At 41.0% G+C, this 15,401-nt stretch overlaps 1 protein-coding gene across 7 annotated transcripts in view; it reads right to left on the bottom strand.

The window, feature by feature from the left end:
• The window catches only part of LOC110840108 (uncharacterized), a 50,380-nt gene that overhangs the window by 15,097 nt on the left and 19,882 nt on the right, over positions 1–15,401 (bottom strand). For 5 of the 7 annotated variants that reach the window (XM_087356575.1, XM_087354803.1, XM_087355235.1 and 2 more), the window contains 10 exons: positions 14,215–14,460; positions 11,559–11,782; positions 9,375–9,563; positions 8,362–8,544; positions 7,920–8,068; positions 5,279–7,647; positions 3,745–3,889; positions 3,258–3,427; positions 982–1,139; positions 281–513 (listed from right to left, as the gene is read on the bottom strand). In XM_087356575.1, the coding sequence (XP_087212701.1) occupies positions 281–513; positions 982–1,139; positions 3,258–3,427; positions 3,745–3,889; positions 5,279–7,647; positions 7,920–8,068; positions 8,362–8,544; positions 9,375–9,563; positions 11,559–11,782; positions 14,215–14,460 (4,066 nt within the window). The remainder of the gene's footprint in view (positions 1–280; positions 514–981; positions 1,140–3,257; positions 3,428–3,744; positions 3,890–5,278; positions 7,648–7,919; positions 8,069–8,361; positions 8,545–9,374; positions 9,564–11,558; positions 11,783–14,214; positions 14,461–15,401) is intronic. The other 2 variants (XM_087356127.1, XM_087356934.1) reach the window with 2 other exon arrangements.

The following is a 15,401-nucleotide window of genomic DNA, read 5'->3' as shown; positions in this document are numbered from 1 at the left end:
CAAAATGGTTGCGTAGATGTCAACGGAAAATCACATCACTATAAAGTGTTTAGAATACTGACTGGACGACAGAACTGCTCACTGTTTTTGTAACCCTGAGCAAATGAACTTCCTAATTAAAAATGTGATTTGCTCAAGTAATGAGAAGTAAAAGTAGCAAAGGAAGAGAACTTCAAATTTAATCTTATAACTAAATAATCCCCATACATGATACTGTGAATTACTTCCAGTGTAATGTTCACAAGATAAAAACTGTACTAGCTGCACGCACTTCAGGTACCTGCTGTTTTGCATTCCGATATTAATGCAGGCTGCCAACATATCTTCGTCGTTCTCCTCCTCACCCTCACTCACTGGAGCCAATTCACAACAATCTGCCAGCTCCCCACGCTTCTCCTTCTCCACATCTTGTTTCTCCATGCCATCCTCCCGATCTCGTCCAACCAAGTCCAGTCGTGCTGCGTGGTGAACGTTGCTGGAGCGTGCGTGGGATGATGGTTTCCCCAGCACCTCCTATGTTTCCCATAAGCATAACATAGTTCTCACAACTTCAAAATGTACATAAGAAAAGGTCAAAATGAAGACTGCCCCCAAGGATTTTGAGGGTGCAGCACACAGCCAAGAACTCTTTATCAACAGATGTAAGCCATTTTACGGTCGCGTAAACACATCACCATTGAGTATGATCATATTACAGTATATGCATTTTATCTCTGTCAAACAATTGTGTGAGTAACAAATATAGATAATCCTGTGCCCTTGTCAGATATGAGGTATTAGGGGTACAGCTTCAAAACAAATAATTCCCATTTAGCTACACTGAAATCAAAAAATGTTTGAATCATCTTAACACTGCTTCACATGCACGTGTGCGCGCACATGCATACACACACACGTGCACATAAAATTTTCTTACAGCACAGATGCAGAATCCATCACTTCCCATTGTATGTAATTCTGAATAAAAAAGAACAAACATACCTTCAGCACTGCGTCATTGGAAATCTTTGGTTCATCGTCAATGGTGAGGGAACTGAGGCTGGTTGTTCTTGAAAATTCAACTGGTGTGTCCTCTTCCTTGAAGGCTACCACATCATCTTCAAATACACTGCTTTTCACAGCACTAGAATGTCCTGTACCTGAATCAGTACAGAGAACATAACTTTAATTGCAAATTGGAAGATTTAGTATACAAACTGATCTGCATGAAAGATACCAACGCACAGAAACAACAGAAGACAGTGTTAGATAAGATTTCCATATTCTCAACCACTTCGCATGCTTCCGAAGAAATAACATCAGATACGGATGAGCTGCAAACTCTGTCAAAAGCAACTGTTTCATACTGAGAAAATGTCTGATGCTGTCCTCCATCTTTGATACTCGCCGCGCCTTCCTTTCTCAGATGTACAATCTGCACACAATAAATATGTTTCTTTACGATACCGGAAAGGTGGACAAATAACTTAAAACACGTACGTGCTGAAAAACAATACGTGAAAATACAGGTGAGAATGACAGGCTTTAATACATTACATAAGAACACTTATCTGCACTTGGCATTAAGAAATTCTGTCATCACAACAACAAGCAATGTCTGTTCATGATTCTGTTGGGTTTCAGTAACAAATAAAGCTGTGAGGATAAAAGATCGGTTATCAGTTATTAGTGATTTTTGCTTCTCTCACTGGTTTCAGTCTGCATTTTTTTACAGTTTCAAATTTACTGATAACACATGTACAACTACTACACTGCACAGAAACACAGATGTATGCCTCGTCAATCTAAGTCACACAGTACAGGGCATGCCAAACTAGTGAACCCCCCCGAGGAGGAGATTGCCAGATTACGTTACTGAGGCCACGATCGTCCCAGGCCGGGAGGTGGTACGGCTTGGGGAGGGTAAAGCGGTGAAAAGTCAAAAGAAAACCAAATGAAACTACTTCGAATAATCGAAGTATATTATTTAATGAAAAATATTTAAATATAAGATAAACAGAATCAAGACACCTTTCAGGGCTCAAACTCCGGCCGGGTATCCAACTCCAGATGCCCAACTCAACCCCCACAAACCCCGACTTGTCTTCCGACTTTCTCCTCGAGTCGTTCTCTCTCCGGCGGACACACACAGACTGCCCTTCTGCCCTGCTGTCTCATCAGGGTCTCGAAGCCGCTGACTCCAAAGAACTTAGATATGGGAGATAAGCCACTTCGAGCCATGAGGCATGCCAAACCAGTAAGGACCAAAACATAATCTGTTCCATGACATAATGTACAATTCCAAGTACAAATTTAATTTAAATAAACAAAATTTTAGACCTGAAATATGTAAATGTATAGAAAGAACAAAATAACCCCCTGTAATTCATTCATTTTACACACTTCACACTCGGAAGCTTATAATTCTTGTAATGGCAGATCTTCCATGTTGATGGCCTTCACATGCATATTTTGTACTGTGACAACAGCTATCTGAAAGAAGTCATGGAGTGGGAATCCCTTTTAACCTTCTGAGGGCAGCCAAAATCAAAGAGTAATTAATGTCTTTATCTGTCCCATACGGTGTTAAAGAACACTCATATTCTTTCCTCTGCCTTAACTTATCATCCTTTGACCTGTACAGTCTCTGGCAGTAAAAGTAAAGAAATCCACAGGCCAAGACTCTCGATTGCTCCTGATGAGAGTGCAATATGAGGATGACTGCTCGTACAGTACAAAACAGTGACCTATAACTCACTGACGACTGTGATGCAAAGAGGATTGTCAGTACAATGAACTAGAACCCACTGTAAACTGTGAACCATGGGGGGAGGGGCCTGTTGTTCCTCACATTCACGATGTTCTGACCCTCTGAGTTAGCTAAGACAGGTCAAAAATGTACATTTCATCCATGCGGACTAAAAGATGTGACCTCCGGTGCAGGAAACTAATGCCTAAGTCTAAACCAGTCAAAAGCCACCCCACGACAGGTCATCACACTGGGTGACACAAAAAAAACGCATTCACTGAAGGGTAAATATGCAAGCACAAATGAACATAAGTATAAAAGAACTGAACCATATCACTCAATTGTGCATACATAGCAAAATTTATTCCCATGAAAACCAAAAGTGAACTGCTTTAAAAATCTGCTGACCTCAAAACGGAAGTTAAATTTAAAGAACCGAGCAGGTGGATCCTGCTGTGAACTATGAGAAATTGGAACATGGTTTTGCTAAAAGTCATGGCACATCCTATGACATACAAATGTCTTGTACCTTCAAGCCTGTTTGCTCCAGGTACAGGCTGCGCTCTGATGTTACCACCGTCTTCTATTAATTTACTAGTGAACTCTGCTGGTGGTTTTGTGTGACGAGGGCTTACTGGAACAGTCTGTGTCGGAGAGTCAGGAAGTTCACTTGGTGACACAACACCACTTGTTCGCCGGCTGTAAACATTATGTACTAGTTAATGGCAAATGAAAGAACACACACAAAATTACACAATGAAGGTCTTACAATGTACGTCCTGCATCTAGTATTGAAAGCAATTAAACAAATGACGGGATTCTAAACTATTTGTAGCGCACATGCAAGATATTGGTATGTGTATAAAACTCTGGAGCTGACACCTGAAATAAGACCATTTTGGAGACCAGATTTGAATAATTCGACAATACTGTGATTGAGTAAAGTGGATATCTTGTATGTTATCATTAATGAATAAAGAATAAAATTCAGAGATAATTCAATTAACATCCATTACCTAAAATCACTGACAACAGAGCTGCGGTCATCATGAATAGAGTGCTGCTCAAAACTGCTGAGAGATCCAAGAGAACTGCAGCGCGAAAACATGAGGGGCGTCTCCTCTGCATAGTGGTCAGCGCCACCAAATGTAACCACTTTGCCTGCCATCAAGAAGAGACCATTCATTACCTTGTCTTTGGCAGAAATAACTTCCTCTACAAATGGATATCAAATTAACATGAATGTGCATCATCTCTTTCAATGAATTCACTCAAGCCTTTATTATATTGTTCCATACCAAAATACTTAATGCCCATAATTCAGAAAATACGTCACAATATCCTATTAACGTTCGTTCATTCACGTGATTAAAGTACGTCAGGTCGCATATTACAGCGACTGACTGAACTAAACTAATGCCAAAGTGTTACAAACTCTCCATGTAACAGCTCGCTGTTCAGGGGTTATCAAACACAAAGGCCGACTGCTCACCTGCACTTGACACAAGAACAGGTTTTTGACGGAGGATGCCAACCGCAAGCAACAAAGTAGGTTCCGAAAGAAAACATGAGTGTATGAAATGTACTACTGCCAGGGTAACAATTACTACCGGCATCTCTGCATGAGAGTTTAAAATATGTGTGAGGGCACAAAACCTGCCTCGCACTTCAATCAAAAGCTGTTTCATGCCTTTTGGAAACGAACACAGCGACCAAGTGGTCTTCACACCTACTTTGTATCTGGGTTCAAATTTTGGCCTGGACACCAGCAATCCTGAGTGAGTGGTTCTTCTCAGTACCTCCAAACTTAAGTCAAACTAGCAGCTTAAAGTAGGCCATCACCACTTCCTTTACAATACATTCATTATTAACCCATCACTTAATGCTAAAGAGTTTGACCTGACATTGACGTTAAATACATGAAATAAGTATTATCTGAATGGAGGTCTAGAAATGACCACAGTGCAGATCAGGAGTAACGCTGGTCACACTCTAAAATTTTTACCAATATGCTCCTTTGGCTCATCAATATTGGAAATGAAGATTTTCGCCTTCTGGGTTGTTGCGCTGTGTAGTCTGGTCGACGTTAACAAACGTTTCAGAGGTCATACTGCCTCCGTCATCAGAGTATGAAGATTTCCGTCTTCTGGGTTGTTGCGCTGTGTAGTCTGGTCGATGTTAACAAACGTTTCAGAGGTCATACTGCCCTGATGACGGAGGCAGTATGACCTCTGAAACGTTTGTTAACATCGACCAGACTACACAGCGCAACAACCCAGAAGACGGAAATCTTCATACTCACCGCTGTGAGAACCTCAAGTCTTACATTGGAAATGAATTTTGCACTATGAAAGTTTTATCTCCTTAAAGAAGGACATAATTAAAAATGTGTAATGCTGATCACCAAAATGCTAGTTAATGAAGTGAAAGTCTTATTTCCAAGCCATAGCTTTAAAAAATTTTCAGTGAGAAAGGAAATAAAAACTACCTGTAGCTTAAACATAAAATCAGTTTTGGGATTCGTAATTGTAATGTAAACTGCTAACTCACCCTCCTTGTCCCCTCGCTGCTGCTCCACCTTCACATCTTCCGGAGGGCCAGAAGCCTCACCCCCTGCATTGGCTGAACCAGCACCTTTTTCTTTCTCAGCGACCTTGTCCTTGCTTTCTGCATCACCCTCTACTGCAGTGTCATCTCCTGGCTTCTGCTCCAGATCTGAAGTAGTAGCATCAGAGTCAGCAGCCTGACCTGATGATAATGGGGCCTCAAGTGCATTGTCCACGTTAGCTGGAACACTGTTTAGGGAGCTGAGGGAACTCACGCGAGAAAAATGGCCTGGAGTACCTTCTTCACAGTACTGCACAGGTTTCTCAGGAGACATGAGGCCAGAACTCAGACCTGACTGAAGCCTTTTCAGTGGTTGTTTAGGAGCTGGAGGCAAGGCTTTCATCTGAGGTCCCTTTTCTGTAAAATCCTTATCAAAATTAGATAGAACTTCTGCATTACAATTTTCATTTTCATCAACACTTTTGCTTGCATTGTCTTCTACGGATCCACCTTTCGTATAATTTTCTGGCCGTTTCTTTTCTCCACTGTCTTCTGAATGAGGTGTAGGAGGTTCGCAGTGAAGGTCTGACATAGACGTGGCAGTTGAAAAGTTGTATGGCGTCTCATACGGTGTTCCTTCTGTACAGTACGTCTTCAAAGTATCTTCATGAATCGGATCATTACCATCATAATAACTTCTCTCTGGTCTCTCTGGTTCTGTACCGCTGAGCTCATGATTCTTTTCAAATTCTGTCTCTTCACTTCCTTCTGCATACTTCAAACTATAATCTGTTGGCTGATCCAAGTCAGTTTCTGCATAATCTCCATACGCAACATTCATCTTCATGTTTTTGCTGACATGGGCATTCCCTTGATGCCTGTATGAGTAACCACGCCCTAAATCATTCTGGCTTTGTTTCCCTCGCATGCTGTTCGTCTTTCTAGAACTCTGGTACTCTTCTGAGCCTCCACACTCTTTGTCCCCTTCTGTCTTTATGTGATTATTTTCAGCTGTAATCACGTCCGTCTCTGCAGACTGGGCGTTCTCTTCAACATATTTAAGGCTGTAATCCACAGGCTGCTCCTGGCCTTCCGTCTCATCATCGTATGCGAAGTCAGAGTACTTGGTTCTTACCGTGTTGTAAGAAGAGGTGGCGATATAACTTTGCTGCTGTGTCGAATGCTGATACTGCAGTCTATTTGCGGTACTTCCATAAGATCCAGCAACAAGAGGGCTAAATGCTAATCTCCGGTTCAATGATCTCATACTATCATACAGAATGTTCTTTGGTTGTTTAGACGAATCTGAATCCAAATAAACAGTGCTGCTGACTCTGTCATCACCAGTTTCTTCCCTGTTATCTGAAGGCTTTGGATCACACTGGTTTTCTATGGATGACCGATGAGCCTCCATGTCCCTCGAGAGGTCTGTTACACTCATTTGATTCCTTGCAGGATCACAGAAGTTTGTTTCACTGATTTGACCCAATCTTGTATGTTGGTACAATAATTCATGACCGTAATGGGAAAGAGACTGCTCGGTATTGTCTTCGTTGCTAAGATCCGATGGTTCGGCTTTCCTATTCTCCTCTCTTTCTCTCATATTGTTACAATACCTACGAAGAAATCTTTGATCAGAGTTTTCACCTCCTGATATCTGAGAATTAATACGACCGGAATCACTCAGACTTCCCGTCAATCCTTGTGACATCCCATTTGTTGGCGATACTTTCCCATATGTTAGTGGGTTTATGATGGTTCTGCTCACACGCTCATATACTGTGTCTGACAGAGTGCTGGTCACAGAATCCCTGCTATCAGATCTTGCTACTGCTCCTCTCGAGTGATACTTTGAAGGTTGGTGCTGTTGATAAGAATGGTACATCCTGCTGTTACGTCGCTCTGCGGAGCCAAAGCAACGTTCTGTTGTTGAAAAGACAAATTTTTCATCACGCAAACCGACGGTGGAAGCTGAGGGTGATGTACTTGGTTCAATGTTGTCACACGTCTCTGACAGAGTCTCATCAAGCTCTTGTTCAAGTGCTCGCTGCTTACGAACATAAAGACTTGGGAGAGCAGGAAGTCCTAATCCTTTTGCTGTGGAGTCTAGGGGAGGGAAATTATTGTTTGGCTTTGCACTTAGCAAGTTTTTCAATGCTGCACTAGATCCCATGGAGATCATCTTATGTTTTGAATGAACAAGACTCCGAAGCATGCTAACGGCACCCATGTCCCACAATGCGCGCTGGTCCTCGGCGCAACGGGCCGAGAGATTCCAAAGTGTTCCACATGCATTGCTGACAATTGTCAGGCTTGGTGACTTCAACTGCTGCAAAAGCACTTGTAGACAGTTGTGCTCTCGAAGAACTGTCCTGCAAAGAGCAAAGTTCAAAGTTACCCGTTACAATTCAATAAACTTCTGGAAGAGTTGAGAAAGGGCGTGGAGAGCAGACATTATTACTTTGTCAAGTAAATGTGTATAATTATTAAATAATGTTCAGAAAAGTACCCATTTTCTTCAAATTTTGTTCCAATTACAAAAGAAAAAGATTAGGAGGCATTACTTCTCAGCCCACACACATATTACACAAACAAAACTGATTTTCTTACTCTCCTTTCAATGTGTTGTCTAGTAAACAAATACCTGTAATCTTCCCGAACAGCAATGTGACTAGAAATATTGCGCAGGATTCCTCCAGCATTCTCTACAATCGCAAGCGTCTTTGATGGAGCTTTGTAACTTAACATGTCAACTAGGAAACCCAAGGCACCATCAACAGCACAGATATCAACCTATTTAAAAAAAACAGTCCTATTAGTGAAAGATGATTATCAACACAGGTCTTTGGGATTTAAGCTCCAATTTGGTTACATTCTACACACTTCATATGGGAAGCACTTTTAACAAAATTTTGTTAACATAAGGGCCAGGAACAAATTATGTTACGTAACAACGTTTTACAGATAAGTCTCTTCTCTTTTCTTGAAGTGTAAACTGGAAAGGAAGTACCAATTCTTTCCCAACCAGAAGAAAAGTGACAAGTAAGTCCCTCTGACAGGCATTCTATCGTCAAATTCCTACCTACCTTGTTGATACTGCAATGTGCAGAGAGATTCCAGAGCGCAGATAAGATGGATTTTAGTGTGGATTCTTTTTTCCCTTCCATAGCAGCGTGCATCAAACCTGAGACTGCGCCAACTTCTCGAAGCGTCTGCTTACTGGCTCCATCTGCACGCCATGACAAGTTTCTTAAGACACTGGCTGTCACCTGCAGTATATCACCTATGTCAGTCTCACACAATCGTGATACATATGCATGTATTTTCATTCTACAGTGAAGAATGTAATATTTTTTGGGAGTAATTCATCTAACAGCAAAAACATATTCACTTTACAAAAGAAAACTTCAGATTAATGGCTGGCATCAAACCCGGAAATTCATGTAGAAGTCTGTTCAAGAGATCGGAGATCTTACCTATTCTATTAATGTGAATACATATTCTCATTAATAAAACTTCATTACAAATAACCAAGAACATTTTAAAACCAATTCTGCTATAAACCATGCAGGGATCAAAATTTTCAATAGTCTACCATCAAGTCACTAAGTAACTAGATGGCATAGGGAAGCCGAAGGTTCGTCACTGAATTAACCAAAGCTGTCCACTGGTCCCTGTTCTGGGCCAGCAAAATCCAATCGCCCACCATCAAGTCTCACAACTTTTAAATTCCACAAAGTTTTGCCTCCTTAAGAGCACAAAGTCCATATTACCCATTCGACTCATAATCTTGTTTCCCGTGGAAACTAATATGCTTGTATGCAACATCAGTGGGTCCCTCCACATCATAAGAGAATTTTAATGCGGAGGCACGTACTATGTTGTTCTGAGAGCTACTATGAATAATGCAGCAGGTGCAGGCCTGTTGCCAAAACACCAGTAACTCAGGTAACAGAGTTTAAACCTGCATTCCTTGGATATCAATGGGGCTGGTCCACTACAACTTTACACGCATCACATGAAATGTCATGAACAGGTTTACCAGAATCCTTTCAGAACCCATAAAAAGTCTTCTTACTCCTGCTACAATTCTTTTTACCTGTCGTAGATCTTCACTTGGGGACTTCAACTGAGCAACCAGGGCCTTCATGAACTGTCGAAAGGAACACAGCAAAGCTTTGTTAGCCCCATCACCAAAGGTGAGGTTTGTCAACGCCATTCCCGCATACCGCCGCAATGTGACGCAGTACTGATCACCTGTTGTACTTCCATGTGCTTCATGATCAACCTGAAAAATACAGAAAACCCACTATAAAAACCAAATCAAAAATGTATATTTATATGAAAATCAGTTCTTTCAAAGTAAAAAGTTATTCATGCCCCTCTATAAATAGACGAGAAGGCTGAGAATTTTACAGTTAATCTGCATTCCTCCTTGTGTTTAATTCCTGACCTATCCCATTCCCTTTGCTTAAATATTACCCAAGTTTCTGCAGTATGACATCATCTTCATTTGCAGCTACCCTTCTGATTCCAATTTCCGAGTTAATACTTGTGAATCTTTTGTCTGCAAGCTCCTCCTTCCAACATCTTCTTTTCTCACAACCCAGCACGTGGCTCCGGTCGTCTTCTGTATTACACATAGGACACATTCCCTGATCTCGTATATTTCCGCTAACACTCTTCAATCTCCGAACGCCCATTTTCCTCCATCCTGTACCTCTTCCTAGCCTTTCGGTCAGTAACTTATACTGCATAGACAACTAACATTGTACTAGCGTAAACTACTGATTATTCAGGATAATGAAAGGGAAAAGACGAACACACAATAAAAAGACACGGACTATCCAAAATATTTTGTTTCGTGCATTCACAAAATGTCACAAATTACTTTATATTTATTACACAACTAAAGTTTATTTTGAGAAAGTGCATGCAATGACAGCTTGTTTTTCGTGAACTGTTTAGAATCCTCCTCATGACAGTTCTAATTTTCCAGTGGCTGTACTGTCACTGTGTTTGAACCGTCTCTGACCCAGTCTACCAAAATGTCAACACACTGTAGCACCACGCTATGACTGATACACTCAGTACTTTTTCCTTCTTCTTCACAGTCATTCTCCGCACCCTCTACTTCCCCCTTCTGTTTTGTGCTAGCATTAGCAATATCCATATCCAACATGTGCTAGAAGCCCAGTTCACATTGTCGGTCAGCATTTCCAGTACCAAGTTCCCCTCTCCCCCCACCACCAATACTTTCCACGAAGCACAGAAAAAAAAGTCTTGTTCGACTGTATCTTCTACAGGCTTTCCTAAAAAAAACACCAACCCTCCCCAAAGAACAGTACAGAGCAGAAAGAGTTTGAAAGCCTAGTTCACACGTGCCCAAATCCACAGATAAAAAAGTGACGCATGGATGATAAGCACACAGGTAATCAGATTTTACTGTACAGAACCACGAATTTACGTTACCTGAAGAAGACATTAAGAAAACGTAATTAGTAAATTTACAAACTACAGCTATCCTTGAAAACTAGCAGGTTAGTTGACATTTCAAGCTCATTGAGCTTACTGAGATCACCACTGCAGTGCTGCATTATTCCAGGAGTGTGGGAAACTGGGAGAGCAGAGAAGTCATCTAGTAAGAGCCAATCATTAACGCCCTAATCACTGTAAAATACATCATCATACACCAAATTCATAGTCATTAAGTCATCTAGTGAGTCACCTACAAAGCTAGCAGCCACATTCAGTGCCAAGACTGCGTACACAGCGCTACGAGTTTAGAAGTCAGTAAGAGTACCATCTGGGCCAACAGTCCGATATGAGCAGTAGCAAATGAGTCTACAGTCAGTCAGTCTTGAAAATGGGCATTTAAGAAGTATAAAAAAATGACGCTGAACCTATTCCAGGAAGCCGGTGGCCCCAACACAATTTTGGAGCATGTCCTGAAGCAGCAGTGACATTGCCTGCCGGTTGATTGCATACTTCATGGTGTATCGGGGTATGATACATCACAGCATAATTGCTAGCATCTATGGCACATTAAATCAGGAGCATACCACAAGGTGTGCCAATCAGCATTTCACATCATAACATGGTAAAGCAGGCACAACATAAATCTGACCACCTAACTATTTCAGAGACCTAAACCATTTGGACTTTTGCTTAAACATTTCTATAACATTTTTATAACACCGTGCTTAGGGCCAGGGGCACCTTTACCTTAATCTGCGATACAAACGATAATCTAACCAATTTATTACAGTACGCCACTGCATACCTCTATAAGCTCTGCCACTGCATGCAGACCGCCAAGCTGACACATGGCATGACGATGCTCTTCGTCAAAGGACAGTTTCATCAGGGCAGCAACGGTGGGTCCCGGATGCCGCTCCATGTCGTCTAGTACCAGAGAACAAGAAGAACCTTGTCCAGCTAAACTTACTTCCTCCACATTCCCTCTCAACACCAAAAACAATACTTCCTGATCAACTCTTGTAGCTGCTGCAAAAAATTTAATATTTAGCACATCAGGAGAAGCTCCAGCAAAGCACGCTAAGCACACTACTCAAGTCACATACGGCAACTCTACAGCGGTGAGGGCATGAGGAATTGCGGTGCAGTCTACATTTCAACACTCATCCAGTTCTGTTACTGTTCACATGAATTCAAGGCAACACTATCATCTCATAACACTTATCAAGCGAAAAATCCTCAAGACGAATGTTTCCTCAAACTCAGTGCTTAGTACGATCATCATGCCACTAGACGCAAGCCCATCTTTGTACCTGACACAACTGAAGGCCAATGGTTTTCGAGAGAATTTCTGACTGTTTCTGTTTTAACCTTCACATAAAGTGCGTGTATTTTCAAGCTATAAAATTAGTGCAAAACTTGCAAGAGAAACGTATTAATCACATGACAAATGGCAGTCAGTTCATCTGAAGTGGTGAAACACGCAAGGCAAAGCACAGAAAGGACCTGATGACAGAGACGCAGTACTTATACAACCACGAATAAATCTGAGAATCTTCAAGTGGTTTTAAGAGAAGTATCCACTATCAGCACCAGAGTTGAGTAGTGTTTGTGCGTTTTCAGCAATCATAAACAAACAAAACAAGTTAGAACTCCCGGAAGAAAAGGGAAAGAAACAGAAAACTGTCCTTGTGAGGCGCAACAATTACGTTAAACGCACAGCGAAAACTGATGTCCACAAGTTGTTCTTTGACAATGAACTGCCAGCATCAGACACATCGCTCACATCTATCAGCACTGATCCTGACGTGCCAAATTTAAAAAGAAAAAACTCTGTTTAGAAGAAGATACCAAACAAAATAGTTGCATTACGTAACATGGTCCCAATCTCAGTACAAAATCACCAAGCACAAACACACGGCGTATTTTCTACGAAACTAAAAGATTGATCGAGAAGCCGTTTTCAAAAACAAAATGTCTAAGCCCTAGTTACATTTCATAAGCACAATGTATATGGAAGGATGCATCTAAAGGATAAATATAAATAGAATTATGCGATTTTAAACTATTTACATCCGTTCTTCTCTCTGACATTATGGATAATGAAGAGTCTACAGCAATTGGTCCTAAGCATCACTGCAGGAACTTGCAAATAATTCTGACGCATAAGCGCATTTAGGAGGATGCACTAATCATGCAGTTTTAGCAAATGTGAAAATGTCCAGCAACAGAAATAAATGAGACAGGAATGGAAATGAATATGAACGATGCCACTGTGTTTAATAAACCAACACACACCTTCACCTCGTTGATACGAGCACGAAAACCAGCAAGGATAAAACAAACAGCATACCACAAATTATTAAATGCAGAAACAATGCAAAGGAATTAGAACTCAATAGTTGAGAAATGAAGGAACACAAGGGTCTGTAAACAATCTCAGTTGTAAACTGATAAACACTGGAAAAAAACTAACGCCAAAACATTTTGCATGATCTGACATGTTTTTTTGTCTATCCCTGAAAAACAGATGTGAGTAAACTTCCAAGCTGCAGAACCTGAATTTTGCCCTTAATATGTCTCCCAACTTCTTAAGAACTTCGGTTCTTGCATATTCTTGTCTACCAGACTTAGGGAGCACATGGCAGAAACGCACGTCTACTTTTGAGTTTTACAAATTTTTGTCTGAGGCATTTCTCAAAGTAGTACGTATTGAACAGAAGTTATCAAAACTGAAATTAATTTTGTTCCTCAAGTAAAGTGGTAGCAATAATTTGAAAAATATGGTTTGGTTGAACAGAGCCAAACACATACGGTACAAACAACCTGCAACTGTTTCTTCTTCTTCTTCTTCTTTCTCATCTCCCATTTTTGCCTTTATAGCGTCGGGGTTGATTGCTCGGTCCACCTCCTCCATTCCTTCCTATCCCTTGCTAAGAATTTCATCTGCGTTAAAACTTTTCCCCTTTGCCTGTCCTATTTCTCTAATAGTATCCAAGTAGCTCTTTCTAGGTCTTCCTCTTGTTCTGGCACCCTCAAATCTAGCTTCCAAAAACTGTTTCGTCTTTCTTTCATCTGCCATTCGAACAACATTTCACTTGTTTATACCTGTAACTGTTTGAATATCTATATTGGGAGAAAAACACCACTGATATACGCAATAACATCCATTCATATATCAGTCCCCTGTTATCTCTTATTCTCCATCACCACTCAACAACGGCCTCAGAAAAAGTGACCACAGCCTGACTTACAATACTCCTCAAACACTTGTATTCCAGATCCCATAATCTTCCTTAATATTTATCTTGCCGTTTCATCTGCATCATAACACAACAACTTAAAATATTTATTAATCAAATACTTTCAATAAGGACAATGGCTATGTTCTTTGAAATTTACCACTGCAATATTCAAAACATTCAATTTCCGTCACTGCCTTGCCTTCCAAGCCATCTTACCTTGAAGGGCAGGTTCCTGACGATCCAGTCCATTTTCAGCTGGAGCGGCATCACCGATCATTTCACGAAGGGAGTCGCAATACTCTCGCACCTGCTCCAGCAGTCGCAGCACCCTCGCCTCACGACGCCCTCGTTTGTCATCAGGGTGAGAGTGAACCATGTTATGCAGAGCTAATGCTGCACGCTGTCTTACATCTGTGTCAGAGTCTGGGGCATGCAGGAGCTGCACCAGCAGGGGTAAGCAACCTGTCAGTTATTTAAAAAACAATATAAATTTGTGGCGACGCAGTACGCTAGAATCTACAGTAGTTGAAAGCAACTCCATTCCCTTCCCCTTTTAAGCACAACAACTATCAAAAGTTACAAAAATGAACTTATTAGCGTCTCCATACTTGTCCGTCTAACAACTCAAAAATAGTTAACACATTTACTAAAATGTGTCAAGAATGATCACAATTTTGGCTAAAATCAATCAACAATAACAGGCACTTCGAACTATACAAGTTTATGACGAACGATCTCAGCCATAGTCCAAAAGTTATTGGCTGAGTCCATGGTCATTAGGCCATCTGCAATCAGTGGAAGGTCATCTGCCATAGGTGCAGAGTTATTTGTCTAGGTCACTGGCCAAAGGTGACCTCCAGGTCCAGTTATTCTTAGCACAACTGCCATACCACAGCTTCACCACCAGATACTTAAGACCATAACAAAACCTACTTTCTGACATCAGATGACCGTATTTTATCGAGCACGATGACACAATATTACAAAAATATATATGTGAGCCACGCAAAACTCATCTGTGGTTTGCAAGTAATGTGAACCCCCAATCTAGTTGGCTTTTGGTAAAATAACTGAAGTGTGGACCAAGTTCGTTAAATAATTTAATCTGCTACCTTCTTGCGTTTGCTTTGCATCTAAGAAAGAGCAGTAGTAACTAAACTGAGACATAACAAAAACCTGACAACCCCAACCAACAACAACAACAAATGTTCAAGCGAGAATTAAGAGAGTCCAAGCACGTCTACAGAACGAAGATTTCCGTCTTCTGGGTTGTTGCGCCGTGTAGTCTGGTCAGTGTTTACATACTACGTACTCACCGCTGTGAAAACCTCAAATCTTACATGTCTACAGAACATTTTACATGCTGGATTTTTGCAGTGGAGTTATCCCTTCACTAATGAAGC

The sequence above is a fragment of the Zootermopsis nevadensis genome, unplaced genomic scaffold (genome assembly GCF_977971745.1).
Source record: "Zootermopsis nevadensis isolate Lab colony 2312 unplaced genomic scaffold, Znev_1.0 Znev_ptg000001l, whole genome shotgun sequence".
Taxonomy (NCBI): domain Eukaryota; kingdom Metazoa; phylum Arthropoda; class Insecta; order Blattodea; family Termopsidae; genus Zootermopsis; species Zootermopsis nevadensis.
Note: the sequence above shows the minus strand (reverse complement) of the source record. Positions and strands in the feature narration are given on the sequence as shown.